This window comes from Nilaparvata lugens, chromosome 6, assembly GCF_014356525.2.
Source record: "Nilaparvata lugens isolate BPH chromosome 6, ASM1435652v1, whole genome shotgun sequence".
In the NCBI taxonomy this organism is placed as follows: Eukaryota; Metazoa; Arthropoda; class Insecta; order Hemiptera; family Delphacidae; genus Nilaparvata; species Nilaparvata lugens.
Window position 1 is genome coordinate 43,842,175 of NC_052509.1, and position 16,353 is coordinate 43,858,527.

Here is a 16,353-nt window from a genome sequence, read left to right on the forward strand (position 1 = left end):
GGCGGATGTAATTATCGAGACAGCTTATTGGAAACAACGTTTATTGCATGGAAAAAATATAAATTAATCACATATTCTTGTATATTTGATATACTTTACGAAATGTTGTATTGGATTACGTGGTTCATGATTACAGCGATATTAGAAGGCAAACGTGGCAGTGGTGGATGAGATTGCGTCGTAAATTAATGTGTTATTGATAGGTTTGTATTGTTTTGTTATTATTTTAATGGCTTCCTGAGCAGCACATCCACCTGAAATAACAAAAGAATATTAAGAAAATAGAAAAACATTAACTCAACAAGGGGCTACTGAATTCATGACATGTTTAGGCTACCTATATAATATATTCTGAATTGGAACAAGTTCTTTTGTCAAAATCAGAAAACGCATATGATGATTGTTCCACAAATGAGTTTTCAAAGATAAGCGGGTATTTTAACAATAGAAGCGTTAACATTCTAGTGATAGATCATGAGATGGTGTGGACTCTCATCTTTGAAAATGAGAGATTCAAAAAATAGAGAAAAATCTGTGGACAAGCATAGATTCATCTCTACTTGATTCAAATAACATTGAGAGTATTGTTCATACATAATAATTTATTTTCAATATACAGTTATTATATTTATTACAATAAGTTCAATCAAGGTTGAGTGGTAGAAAGGAGATGAAAGTCTTAACTCAGCCTAATAAAGATGTGTTTCATTTCATTACAATCAATTGCGGAAAGGATGAACAGGCTCACGCCCAAACCTGACCCTAATTCAATTTTCAAAACATAGTTCAAAAATACAGGTTATAAAAGAGCCACATTTTGAATTGAACAATTTACACTACGAAACAAGAAAACAAACAAATACATAGCTGTATTCCTCACAGAATTTGACATTACAGAGAGATAGTATTCCAAAACCTGATGAACAGTGAATCAATAGACAATACTGAAGTTTTAACAAGTTGAGGAAGAAGAATTATTTTCAATTAAAATCTATTTTGTGACTGGTATTGTGTATATAAATCATTACACATTGCTTCATAATTTTATGGAATGCTTTCTATGACGATGAGGATTAATAAAACAGTCATTTCATAAGACATTTTGAAGCATAATATAGGCAGATCAATCTATAGGCAGATCACATAATGACACGCATCTCAATTGAATGTCTTTGATTATTTTAAAAATAGTTATCAAATAACATTAATTATGGAATGATTGAACACCGTGATGTCTACCAACATTATTCTTCCCAAACTGTATTCATAGAAATGATGGCTCTACAATTGTTCTTCAACAATAATTCAACAGAATCCAGAAATAATAATACCACTTCTAAGTTGTTACTGTAGGACATAAAATAAAATGTCACACTAGTATCAAGTAGCAATACAGTTCCAAACGTTTAGTCATGAATAACAAAAGATTCTGAAGGATTTTTTTTTGAATTGATTAGTTTGATAAAAGCTGTTGAAGTTTTTGAATTATAATATTAATAGTAGTAATCTCACCTATGAATGCAGATACTGAATGAAGTTCAGCACCCCCGTATCTGCAAATTTCATGTACGTAGTCGTCTTTTGATAACGGTCCACAACTCCACTCACTCAGCAGCTTAGAGATGCACGACTTCATTTTGATTATATCAACTTCCAGCTGATCATCGAATTCACCTGGATACGCATTGTACTCGTCGAAGAATCGGTCGATCGCCCTCAACATAACATAATAGACCATCATACTGTCTGGCTGTTCTAAGCTCAATGCTGAAATGACAAAGAAGATCATGATTTTCAACTGCAAATGGTTGAATTAATTATGAAGATTCACTCATGCTTAATGCTGGAAAAAGGTGGTAGTCCTAAAAATAAAATCTAGAATTCTCTCAGAATCTGAGATGATATTATTCGAAATGTTTTTATTTCCAAGTTTTACTCAAAATCTAGATTTTTGAATGATTATATTTAATTTTTTAATCTTCATTCATTCATAATAACTATTTTAAATTAATATGTTTGTTTTTCAAGTGTGAATTTTGAAAAGGGACAGTTTTCGTTATAAACCCGTTGTGTCTTCTCAAGTAAGTATAATAATAATAATAATTGTACATGATTGATTGAATGGAAAAATAAATGACTCAGTAAAAGGTTTAGTCGAAGGGAAATGTTTTCATTCAGTAAAGAAATTCAATGGGAAAGGGTGATATTAATAAAATACTGATATAAATCTAGATAAATCAGTCAAATCTGATGAAGTGATATTTTTTTAAACAAATTACAATGAAAATTGTGTACGGTATTGCTAAAACTTGAGATTCAGCTCACTTGCAAGTAAAACCTGTGCGTGAATAAACAATAGTTTTATAATTTAACTTGGTATAATTTTTATTTTTAACTAGTATAGAGTATTTGATTTTACGTTTGTGCGGACTTACAGCTTATATGAGCAATCTACAAAATCAGATTAGCCTTATTTCAAAAATGATATCCCCGATCTCGAGTAAAAATGCTAACGAATCCTACTATAGTAGCATGCATTCTCATAAAAACAACCAAATTAGATTTTTATATAGGAATGAACTTTCAATCAGTTGCAAATCTATTTTTTAATCTATAATCTGCTTTCTTGTGAACTAACTATTGTAACTTGTTAGCTATAAGTAGGTCGAAGCTAAATATTTTACAAAATAGAATATAAGAATAAAATAAATTATATTATCTACAAACTAGTAGTGATTCAATTCCAGACAATTGCCCAAATAACAAGTAAATAAAAATCTATTAATTGAGTAGAGTTGGAATCACAGAATAGGCTACTGTAAATGAGAAGCCTCCAATAAAATCTAACATTGAAAAAAATGTTAAAAATATAAACGAGAATACTAAACAAGACTTAAGGCCGGTTTCCGAGCTCGGGATTTAGCTAAGTCCTAGACTTTAAACAGCTGGAGTCAGAAAATTGTTTTCCAAAACGGGGCGTAGTCGCAGTCATTGTCATAGTCACGTTTGAATTGAATTTCGAAACGCTATAAAATTGAATACAAAATTAAATAAAGAGAAAATAGTGTAAAGTTTCAGCAATTTTTAATTAATTAGGAATGTCTAATTTTGTCAAGGATAAACGTTTCCAATTATAGAAATGAGAAAATGAAAACTACGACTACTGTTATAAGAGCTGCGACTACGCCCCGTTTTGGAAAGCCAATTTTGTGAGTGCAGCTGTTTAAAGTCTAGGACTGCTTAGCTAAATGCCGAGCTCGGAAGCCGGCCCTTAATCGTCTGGGTGGAGTTTATGAACGCTGATCAATTGCACTTTAATTATTTAATAATTTATGTGTGGTGACACTTCAATAGATGTAGCAATATTTTTTGATAATTTAGTAATCACCTATTTCGGAAGCATTGGCCGTTTTTTGATCATATTCACTGGCTACACAAGACCCACGCTGTATGGCTATGCTGGAAGCATGCTTACAGAAATTTTTCACATATGATTCGCTAATATTATCACTTGGTTGACTCAGTGAGTAGAGAAGCTGCTGGGCACGTCGAAATACTATTTCAGCATCCTTTGACGATTGTTTATGGTATCTGCGAATAAAATCAAGCAATAAATTTGTTATATTTTATGAGTTTATAGACGAAAATACGAGGATCATTTTTTCAACCTCTGATTGGCCATAAAAGACGAATGAATATGAACGAATACTTTTCCCACTAAAAGTTACATACACTCATGACTATTCTTCATCATAATTGCCTTAAAGGTTGATGCATTTGTCACACCAGTGGACCTGCCAACCAAAATCCTCTGTATGAAATGTTTGCTCCAAATGAGTTCAAGTGCACAACAGCCTGTTAAATATTAACCGTGATTAATTTCACGAGAACAAATAAGAGAAGCCGTCTTTTTAGATCGCCTTCTCTGATTGGTTCTCGTGAGATTAATCACGGTTAAAATTTAACCGGCTGTTGTGCAACCGGGCCTAAGTGGGCTATGAAGTAACCAAAAATTTTGAGTACTCAAAGACAGATACAAATCTGTTCAGTAATTATTATTAACATTGATAATAATAAAAATAGAAAAAGACACTGTCAAATAGAAAATTACTATAACAAAAGTAAAAAAAAAACACAACATAGTGTACTCACATTTGCTGCAGCTTAACGTAATTGTTCGTATCTGATGTCATATCAGGCAGTGATCCCCTCAAAGGTAAAAGGCCTTTACCTTCATTATCAACAAAATCCTTAACAGCTTTGGCTGTAATCCAAAATGGTTTACTCTGGAAAGGATAAACATACTCTAAAGGATATTGGAAAGTACATCAAAATATCCGTCATATGATGAAAATTGAATAAAAATATAAAATCAGATTTATATTCTTATTTATATTAAAAGTAGCACTAAAGAAAAAAGACGATAAAAATTGAATATGATTAATAGATCAGTTAGACGATTTCAACGTATGTTATGATTTTAATGGAATTATTCAAAATAAACCACATAAATTTTCACATTTTAAAACAATATTGACTTCAAGTTCTTCTTCTTCTGCTGGCATTACAACTCGATGTGAGCTACAGCCTCTCGCATAAGAGCCCCCCCCCCACATATCATGGTCACATGTCACATGCCTTTCGCCCCATACCATAACTCCCATCTTTCGTCGTGGCCGATTTCTCCATCGGTTGCGAGGCCTCCCATGTCGTCTTCTACCTTCCATTCTGGGCATATCAATTGCTTTTACAGGGTGGCCACCCATTATAAAATGAGAAATTCCCGGTTTTCCAGAGTAAAATTTCAAATTTTCCAGGTAGAGTTCCGGCATTTGAGGAACAAGATACATTCAAAAAAATTTATTATGGAAATCTTCAGTTTGATCTTTCATGACGAATTGCGAATACCGTATTTAAATTTCCATAACTATTGATAATTTTTGACACAACAGTCTATTTTTGTGAGGAATTTACATTCTTTCAACTACTCATGTGTGCAGTGCTTTCGGACAGGGTCCATTTTCAATACTCAGTGAGTAGTTAAAAAACAAAAAAATCCTCACAAACATAAACTTCAATGTTAAAGTTTTCAATACATTTGAAAATGTATTATGTGTTCTGAGTCATACTTTCACTAATGAAGCCATATATATGCACCGTATGTACACTATCATTATAGCCGATTCCGGCTGTTGGTGACTCTTCAAACCTTGAAGAAAGTCTCATTCCGAAGAGAATGAAGCCATCATAATATTTTATTTTGAAATGTAATTTATAATATCATGACTACAAATATGATCATTTTAAAATAAACTATAAGCGAGAGCAAATTTTTTTTCACTGTTTTACAATCAAATCAAGCTAACTAATCGATTGAAACCAGAAATTAATGTGAAATCTACAAGGCCAACAGTCTTTAGTTACACCCTTAGACTATAAAAACTTTATGATTGCACCAGAGGAACTTTCATCAGTACATTCAAAAGCATTAAAAAAAGCATAGGCTAACCTAAAATTAAAGGAAGTTTACTAATTAGGCTAAATATGTTAATGTAAACTTCTTTACTAGATTAATTGAAATTTATGAAAACTTCATGAGTAATTGGAAAAATTCATGAGGAATTCGCGGTATTTTTCCCGGTTAGTAAAATCATGAGGAATTCAAGGTTCTCCCGGTTTTCCCGGTAGGTGGCTACCCTGTTTTAGCATTCTATGTTTTGCCATTCTCTCAACATGACCAGCCCAGCGCAGTGTTTGCTATGTAATGGAACGCACTACATCCTCACCTCTAAGGATATAATTTCATTGTTTGACCTTCTCTTCCACACTCCAATATTGATGTCCCCATAAATTCGCCTGTGAGAGGCATCAACTTCTGTGAGATATCATGTCCCTTTACTATAAGTGATAATTGGTTTTACCAATGTTTTGTAAATTTTTAGTTTTGTTGCTCTAGATAGTGATCGAGAGGTGATCAATTTTATTTGCAAAATAGGCACTATAGCCCGCTATTATTTTCTGCTCTATTTTATCACTCAACCTATTGGCATTATTTACATCAGCAACGAAGTATGCAAAATGCTGTGTACTTTCAAGATAATATTCCCCAACCACAAAGTCATTCACCACTCTTCGTGCAACATTCCTTGACATTCTAATGAGCATGTCTTTTCTTCATTCACTTCCAGACCCATCCTCTCTCCAGCTGTCAGGAGCTCCTCAAACATTCCTATCAGCTCCGTCTCGTTTCTGGAAATGAGCAACACATCATCAGCATATGCGCAGATTTGTCGTGTTGTGGACGATAAAGCCTGTGTTGGTAACACTTTCCAACATCCATGGCCTCAAGTTACTTTGAAAAAAATCAAATGAGTGCTTGTATGATGTCTTTTTTGATTCGATAGGTTGTAAAAATATGAAAAGGTTATTATTGGACTGTTATCACAACAAATAAATCACAAGTATTATTCATTAAATGAGATAATTATAAATTGTGGAATAAAGTCATCTATTGAGAAGGAATAGACATTACATCGAACTTATGGAAGCATGCAACTCACCTTTGATGTTAAATTAATACATTTATTGTCATTCAGGATATCATTTACATCTTTTGGAACAACAGTTTTCCTTACAGCAAAGTTCACGGCACGAATTGCTTCGGTGAAGTTCTGTTCTTCAGAATCTGGGTTTTTATTTCCTGGCGAAAAAACAAAACAGCAATTCAAGCAAGAATAGATAACAGCCCAAAATTTGAGGGTGATGCACTGGCTTTCAAATCAGATCATATCAGATCATTTAATATAAATTGATTAAACATTTTTCTCGAATTTTAATCGAATTGTATAATCTGCCTTATCCCGTGGATCTTACATTTCATTTCTCTTGTCGCGAATTGAGACGCTACTTGGTCAGCGCGAATCAATGGATTAGCTGATCCATTGTTTTTTTCAGATTGATTTCTACAATGATTGCAGGTGCTATCTTTTGCAAGTGCTACAAAACTTCGCGCTGTGTCATGTCATGCCACACACGTCTCAATTTTTGACAAGCTCAACACTAACAGACCTGGGGCTTGTTGTAGGAAAATGCAAGTCAATTAATACAGGAAAAAACTTCCTTACAATGTATATATGAAATTATAACATGTTTGGCTGCACACGTTTAGTGTAAAAGAGTATTTTTACTTCAAGCGACATCTTAATGTTTATGTAAATGCCCCATGCACATATAGAGTTATTCTAATAATCAAAACAGCATTATAATTTTTCCAGCCACTATTAATTTTGCAAATCAAAAGAGCATTATATAGTTGACGTTCAAATTGCTTTTCATTGTTATATATCATTCTAACTGAGGTTACTGGAAATTTCACGAATTGATTCAATCTTATTACGAAAAATCACAAGTGAATGGAGAAAAATATAAATTTTGATCCGTTATTTGAAACATTCAAAAACGAAACACATCGGAAATGAATACCGTAGCATCATTGATATAACATAAGATCAGTAAATACGTATTTTACAGGAATAGATGGAAATTGCATTCTTTCAAATGCTAATCGATAAATAATGTGAAGTAAATGCTGTAAACTACCACAAAACTTCTGCTACTGCAAATATTTAAGAGGTACCGGATTCAATTCCCAGGCTGGCAAATAATTTTTGGATAGTAGCCCTCATCAAATTTGCATCTACTGTAGCTGTTAACCAATATTGTAGTAGCAGAAATCTTCGGGGTGATTTACAGCATTTGACTTTGGATTTTCGTTTAATAGGGATTATTTGGATTATCCCTAAAAACGTATTTCTTCAGGGCTACTTAACTTATTAGTTTAAGAGGGTACTATGATATAATTTTTCAATTAGATTATCCCATTTACATTAAACATAGAAATAATTTTATGTTGAGGACTCGCCTTGCTTTATCATCTCTCTCAGTTCGTTCTTGTCCTTGGAGGTGGTGGGGAACGCGCCGCTGTGCTGTTCGATCCAGGCGTGCAGCGCCTGATAGAGCGGCACAACGTAGGGAATGCGCGCGTGATCCTTGAGCTCGAGCCGCGTCATGTCGAAGGAGGTGGCGAACTGCTTGAGGTGGGGGAAGGGCGCGTCCAGGCGCAGGTCGGGGTGCTGGTCGTCGGGGTGCGACTCGACCACACAGTGCTCCTCCACCTGGATGCGAATCGCACCGATGAAACCATAGCTGCGGGCCACCAGCAACGGAACACCCGCTTCCCAGAGTCGCGTCGATAGCGGCACTAGTACACTGCAAACGTAATTCAATACTGATGAGCATTATACTGATTTAACTGATTAGAATATAGTGATTTAATTGATTAGAATATTCTGATTCAACTGTTTAGAATACACTGAAACAGAAAAGAATCCTGATTAGAATATACAGAAGTAGAAGAGAATCCTGATTAGAATACACTGAAAACAGAATAGGAAACTCATTAGAATATTCTAATTAGAATATAGCTGATTAGATTACACTACAAACGGAATAGATTACTGATTAGAATACACTGCAAAAAGAAAAGAATACTGTTTAGAATACACTGCAAACAGAACAAGATATATTTTTCAAGTTTACAACATTGAGTTGAATTCAAAAGCCGGAAGATGTAGAATACTTTACACCTATTTATTGCTCATCATCTATCAAAAATTATAAGATTGGGGATTACAAGTTGAATTTAGAATAACTCTTTGATGGACAAAAACACGGCTGAACTCTTTAGTAGCAAACATGATAATCGAATGTGATGAAGAACATGAAACAATACAATCAATAAATAAGAATCACATTAGGTTTTCCATGATATATTTAATATAAATATATTTTCCCAATATATAAAATAGAGTTGAAATAAGAATACTTTGATTTTTAATTTTTATGTAAATACGAGTAGCCCTTGCCAAGAAAGTGGAAATGTTTCTCAACTATATTGTTCGAATCATATTGTTCGTTTAAACAATAAGACGTTCAGTCAGTTGGGGGAATTTCATTGTTCTTTGCGCCTGACCAAAACGACAAAAGGTTATCCTGAATAAGAATGAATGTTCTTAGATGAGAATTGCTTTGGCATTGTGAGTGGATAAGTGTTACAAATTCCTTTATGTTAATAAACATTATCTACATACTCCATATGGAACATTCTCTATGAAACTTGGAAAAATCTAATTAGTTCTGTAATATTCTCAAATATCGCCGTTTCATGTATTTAAATATCATTGAAAAAATCATATAATTTCTCAACATTGTTGAATAATTTTCTAGTTTATAATTATTGACAGTAGAATAATTGGTTTAAATTATTATCCTTAGAAGAGGCTATTTGTGATCTGAATTACCGTTCTGATACAGCAGTGGCAATCACAAGTGTATGACCGATGAAAAAGTCCGGATTTGTTTCTAGTATCTGCTTTGGACTTTCATCGACGAAATCGCCTTTAACATCAGGGTTGAGCTCGAGGAGTAGCTGAGTAGCAACCTTGGCCCTTGACTTGCCAATATGATTAGCATCCAAGAAGAAACTGAAAATTTGAAAAAAGAAACAATTTTTATCATGATTCATTCATTGATTCAAGATACACAATTATTGACTAATAAAATAATACAATAGAGAAACAATAGCGTAAGTAGATATCCCATGGTATAGGGCATTTATGTCGCAACTTTTACTGTTATCTCAAGCCGATTACTGTTGATTATTGTTGATTTTTACTGTTTTGTTGGGCAGAGAGTGTAGGAACGGCACAATATGAGAGACTACCAGCGTCACTCAGCTTCACAGGAAAGAACTACGTGAACTATCGTCTTGAGATAACAGTAAAAGTTGTGACATAAAAGTCCTATACCATGGGATATCTACTTACGCTATTGTTTCTCTAAGATAATACCCATTCAATTCAATTCATAAGGTACAAAATGTTTAATGTTGAGTATAATATTCACTAACTTGAAGAATATTTCTGTGAATAGTAGATGGATAAAATATTTTTGAATAATGTATTAAAATCCTGAATTGATTTGTAGTAACAATGATTTTCCACAATCGTGTAACATGAAGACAATAATTGTGGAGCTTGGCTCAACTTGAGAATATGGGATGGAAGTAATTATCAGTTATAATTATTATAATTTTATAAATATGATTATATTAATTTTCCACAAATGAACTGTAATTGCTAAATCAAGTAATTTCTCGATTAATCGAACAATTTCATTTTTATTTGGCCTACTTGAATAAATCATTTATTCTTCCAAAAAATAGGCTTACAAATGGAAATTATAAGAAATTGAAATTGTCAACCACTTTAATAGGGTTATATTTCACAAAAATAAGCTTACAAATGGAAATTATAACAAATGGAAATTGTCAACCACTTTAATAGGGTTATACTTTTATATATAAAATTTGTTATATGTTTAGGATACTTTTGTTAAGATAAGTGGAATGCACAAAAGGAAAATGTCAACCACTTAAATAAAAGACATATTACACATCTTCCTATAATTTTGATTTGCTTATAACTTAACTAAAAAAAAGTAATTTCAGTTTTAATAATGGACACATAACCTACTTGGCTCCGATATCTTCCTCAGAGACGTTTTTTTCATCAACAATTGTGAAAGCTCCAATTCCTGGCAGGACCAACGACTTCAGTATCTCAGTGCCCAGAGCAGTCGCATTTATCAAACAAATATGAGCAGTTTCCAAATCTGCCTGGCCATGATCTCCCCACAATCTAGAAAATCAAAGAGAAGTAACTACTTCTGTCAAACTATACCCAACATAATATGTTGTAATGAATAAGGAAAAAAGTGAAAATATTCTCCATATGCGTATAAAAAAATCTAGAGACTATGAGGCTCAGATATAAAAAAGTAGGAAATTTTTTTTAAAAAATGTTTACAGGCTTTGAAAGTGAATATCTTGATAACGCAATGGAAGGCGGTTTCAGAACGCCCTACGTAGCTCAAGAGACGTCCTTTGATATCTCCTAATGTTGATGCATCCCTGCCGTACATAATACGCGTCGTCAATCCTACGGTTTCCAACGTAGCCGACGCTCCGGGCCTCGGGCAGTGCATGTGCTTTCAGCTGAACAGAGACACTCGACCACATTTCAAAATGTGATCCAATATAAAACATATCTTTCTGTGTGAAAGTTTTGTTCTTCTTTTGTCCGCAACATTGCCAAATCGTTTTTTACGATGTAGAAATGTAATTAATTAACAAAGTAGTCAATAATAATTATGAGAATTTATTGCTTGAAAATTAATATATTTTTTTGACGGATAAAATATAATAATTGATTATTCTAAACAAGAACGAACAGTTATTATTACATCAGATATACCGGTATAAGCTGCCGGTTTCAGCTAGAAAGCAGAGGCAAGGAGGAGAGGATCGACAACGCTGTTTTCCTATCCTTCTTCATTGCCATTTTAACATGGACCTCACTATAGTTATCTCTTCCTCATTTAGGGATAGAGTAGAAGGTCAATAAAATGAGCAGCCTAGTAAATAAGTTGGATAGTTTTATTTAAAAAATTATATATTTGTATGTTATGAGAACATAATACGGTGCGTACAGATTTACGCGCCGCGAACATAAGCAATTCACTTTTAATCAGCTGATGCCAAGCTTTTTATATCTGTATCTTACCGTTTCTGTAAAAATACAGATATAGTCAGCTGATTATGAAAGAAACATGGAAGGGATTAATGAGAGTTTAAATAATGAGTAACAACAACTTATCAAATTTGCTCAGCTTCGAGGATCTTGATTATTTTGAAGAAATAAACGATGAAGTGATCAACAACAGTCAACAACTTTGTGCAGCATTGAGTTCTTGTGATTTGAGCATCTTCTGTCTCAATATAAGGAGTATCAGAAGAAATTTTGATGAGCTGATGATTCAATTGTGCGACATTAATTTTTCTTTTGATGTTATTATTCTAACCGAATGCTGGATTAGGACTGAATTTGTACTCCAGTCCATTCGAGGATATGATGTATTTTCCACCATAAACAACCCATTACAAAATGATGGTGTAGTTGTTTATGTTAAAGATAGTATAAATGTACAATGTGTTGAGCTACATATTAACCAGGCAAATGTCCTACATATTCGGTTGGATGCAGCAGACAAAAAGTGGAACATCCTTGCAATATACAGATCACCGTCCTTCAATGATATTACAGATTTCCTGAGTGACTTGGAATCGATCCTGAATGAAAAGAGGGCAACAAGTCATATGTGCCGGAGACATGAATATTAACACCCTTCAAATTCGTCCACATCATCAATTGAATGACTACTGCGATCTTCTAAGCGAGCATGGGCTCAGACTCTGCATTAAACAAGCAACCAGAACTACAACAGAAACTGCTTCTTGCATAGATCACATTGCTACCAACTCCAAAGATAATCTTTTTCCAATCATTTATGAATCAACAATAACTGACCACTTCACCACAATTCTAGGAGTGCAACATATTTCGAGAAATAGTGCAAATGAAACTGGAACACATGAAATAAACGAGAAAATAGACATTAATAGCTTGAAGAATGAACTACTGAATGAGGAGTGGATTCATGTTTTAGAAGATAATAATCCAGATACATCTTATGACACCTTCTTATCAACTCTGAGACAACATATACAAAATAATATCAAGCAGCATCGGCGGCAGAAGAAGTACAAACCCATCAAACCATTGATCACCAGAGGTATAGTAGCAGCAATAAGAACCAGAAATCTACTCAACAAAAGAAGAAAGGAAGACCCAAACAACATTAACTTAACCAACTTCTATCGTCGGTATAGGAATACACTCACCACTCACAGCTTTAATTCATGAAACAAAGGACCAATACTATAGAGAGAAATTGTATGAAGCTGGAAAGGATAATAAAAAAATGTGGAAAGTAATCAAAGATGCTACTGACTCTAAATCAAAAACAAAAATGAAATTGAATGCTATTAAAATAGATGATAGGATTTTCAATCTAAAGGAAAATCCAGAAACTGTGCTCAACCACATGAATAACTTTTTCACAAATGTAGGTGAAGAAATGGCGGAGACAATAATAGATTCCTTAAGAAAACCACTAGACCAAATCATATCCCAATATAAACCTGTTACAAGAACTCTACACTCCATCTACTTTCACCCAGTAACTGAAGATGAGCTTCTTGAAGCTATTAGTAGTTTGCGAAATGACAGTGCTCCAGGACTTGATGGAATCAATAATAGAACATTGAAGTCGATAAAAAATGTAATTGTAAAACCATTAATTCACATATTTAATTTAAGTCTGTCAAAAGGAATTTTTCCAAAAGCTATGAAAGAGACATGTGTTAGACCATTACATAAAGGAGGCGACAAAACAAATGCCACCAATTACAGGCCTATTTCACTTATAAGCAATATTTCTAAGATTTTGGAAAAACTGGTAAAGAAACGTCTTGTGAATTACATGGAAAAAAACAACTTACTATCTAGGAATCAATTTGGTTTTCGTGAGGGGAGGAGTACAGAAGATGCGGTATTAGAATTGTCAAATTTTGTCACAGATAAGCTAGAAAATAACAAAAAATGTGCAGCAGTGTTCCTGGACCTAGCAAAAGCTTTTGACACTGTTAATCACAGTTTGCTGCTGAAGAAATTAGAAGCCATGGGAATTAGAGGAGTTCCTCTAGCATGGTTTAGATTATACCTCTGTGACCGGCGTCAAAAAGTCAAAGTTGAAGAACATCTCAGTTCAGAGGAAACGATGAAGTTTGGGATTCCCCAAGGAACAGTTCTTGGGCCAATTCTGTATTTGGCATATGCAAATGAGCTATGTTCAATTAAGATAAGAGGAAGAGTAATAGCTTTTGCTGATGATACGTGTATACTATTTGAAGGAAACACCTGGGAGGAAGTTTTTAATCTGGCACAGGAAGAATTGATCAAAGTCGATAAATGGTTAAGAGAAAATTTGTTTACAGTAAATGCAACAAAAACGAAATTTTTAGCCTTTTCTCTGACAGAACGGACGAGACCACCGGATTCTTCAATAATCCTGCATCACTGTGGAAGCACCAACAACCGTGTGATTGCCCTTCAATTCAACAAGTCAATGAAATAAAATATTTAGGAACAATAGTGGACAACAAATTCAAATGGGACAAGCACATTAATCTATCAATTACCCGGATCAGGAAGCTTCTCTACAAATTCTATCAACTCCGTAAAATCCTCAACTATGAGACATTAAAAACTGTTTATTTTTCTTTAGTGCAATCAATTTTAAGATACGTCATAATTATCTGGGGAGCTACGAATTTTACACATGTTGAACCTCTCTATAAACTTCAAAAACGAATACTAAAAATAATAGGCTTCAAGGAGAATCAATTCCCCACGAACATTCTTTTCAAGGACAGTAAAGTAATGAGTGTAAGACAACTTTACATCCAGGCTATCATCACGCGAATGAGGAGAAACAACAAACACATAGGACTGGCAGATCATAACCATCAAACAAGGCAGAGAAACACGTATTCAATAGTACCAAGGATGAACACTACATTTGGGCAAAGAAACTACACATATTTGGGACCAAAAATTTATAATTCAATACCAAGTTACATTAGGGAAGAATTCAATAGACACAGGTTCAAGAAAAGTTTATTTTCCTGGTTGGTTGATATTGGAGTGGAAAATTGTGAAAATTTAGTTAGACTGTAAATATTGAAACTATTTATTCTTCATTCCACTCTTTACTGTTTTTCATTTTTCTAAAAATAACCTTTCTTATTATTATCCTTAATAGAACATTAATATTTATTTACTAATTCCATAATTTTGTTTGTTTGTATTATACATTTTTACTAATTTTATTATAAAAAACTTTAATCCCATATCAGTGAATGAAGTTTGTAAATAGTAATTATTACACGCAATAAGCAACTAATTACTTATACCCCAACACCTATAGGGTCTCACTTATTGTACCTTTTAAATAAATAGATAAATAATTTATATCGCTTATTTACTTTACTTTAGTTGGCTCTTTAGTCCTTAGTGGACCTTGGCCTCTTCAACACAACGCCTCAAATCGTCTCTTCTCTGGGATCTTTGCCGCCAGTTATTCAATACACCCAGCACACGCAGATCACCAATCACGCCATTCATCCATCTCGTTCTAGGTCTTCCTCTCTTTCTCGACACCATCATTCTTCCATCCAGCACTCTAAGTGGCGTCCTTTCTATATTCATTCTTACCACATGCCCAAGCCATTCTATTCTTCTGGCCGTTATAAATCTTACAATATTTCCTTCACCCAAAGCATCATCAATTTCACTGACATATCTGGCTCTCCAAACCCCTTTATCACATAGCCTACTTGTACCCAGATCCTTCGATAAGTCGTTCTCTCGAATGAATTCAAGGCTCTTTCATCCCTGCTCAGAAGTGTCCAAGTCTCAGCTCCATAAGTTACAACCGATCTGACTAATGTCTTAAACATTTCAACTTTAGTTGCTAATTTATGTCGCTCATTTGGAAGGTTAATTAGTAAGTCAGCATATTAATAAAAAGGAGCACATTTTCAATTGAAAACTACAACGATGAATTCCATAAGTGAAAAAAGGAATATTTTTTAATTAAAAAACTGCAACTAAGTTATGTTGTATATGATACCGTATCTACTTTGACTAGATAAAAGTTCAAAGAAAGACAGGTTCAATGCATTTTAGATCATTAAACAACTACACTAATTATTGATCAATGAGAAATATAAAAAGAAAAACAATATAGGTACTGAGCCGGTAACTTGTCATCCTCAGCAAAATTTCCTGCAATCCAAGTTTAATAGTAGAATTAAGGACGATAAAGCATATCAAGCTCTAAAGTTACTGTTTTAATCATGCTTTGAAAGAGCTGTAAAGTTTATTTAGCAATTAATTAATTATTAGTCAACCTAACGCAAGATAAATTTAACTTAACCTACCTCAACTGTCTATCATATTTCTTCGATTTGTCCGATTGTTCTGGTGATTTTGGTGCTGGTGAAGCCATTACTTGCAGAATATTACAATATTCTTATTCAAATAAGAATTTGATTAAGTACAATAATATTATAAAATAATTCTAATAATCCATAACAACTACTCAACAATTCAACTCTAGATGTAGAATCATTCCAGATCCAGTCCAGAAGCTTTGAGGTTAGGAAAACAGCTGTTCGTCTTATAAGGAAACCATAAACACTTCCTTGAATATAATATAACTTTCCAACAAGAACTTCTCTAATCGAAATCGAATACTCAATATCAAATAAAA

The 16,353-nt window shown here is 33.6% G+C and overlaps 1 protein-coding gene across 1 annotated transcript; it reads right to left on the reverse strand.

Moving 5' to 3' along the window:
• Window positions 1–20: 20 nt before the first annotated feature.
• LOC111054720 (NEDD8-activating enzyme E1 regulatory subunit) lies at window positions 21–16,240 on the reverse strand. Its single transcript, XM_022341802.2, has 9 exons — window positions 16,022–16,240; window positions 10,593–10,757; window positions 9,360–9,542; window positions 7,922–8,268; window positions 6,561–6,700; window positions 4,153–4,286; window positions 3,389–3,591; window positions 1,513–1,767; window positions 21–254 (listed from the first exon to the last, which is right to left on the reverse strand). Exons 1-9 carry the CDS (start codon window positions 16,087–16,089, stop codon window positions 142–144), a joined length of 1,608 nt encoding a protein of 535 aa, XP_022197494.2. The 5' UTR covers window positions 16,090–16,240; the 3' UTR covers window positions 21–141.
• Window positions 16,241–16,353: the final 113 nt, after the last annotated feature.

Coding starts and splice junctions, on each gene's coding strand:
- LOC111054720 (XM_022341802.2), bottom strand. CDS start 16,089: ATGGCTTCACCAGCACCAAAATCACCAGAACAATCGGACAAATCGAAG. Junction 10,758..16,021: donor AAATATGATAGACAGTTGAG/GTAGGTTAAGTT, acceptor TTGATTTTCTAG/ATTGTGGGGAGATCATGGCC. Junction 9,543..10,592: donor GAGGAAGATATCGGAGCCAA/GTAGGTTATGTG, acceptor TCAAATTTTCAG/TTTCTTCTTGGATGCTAATC.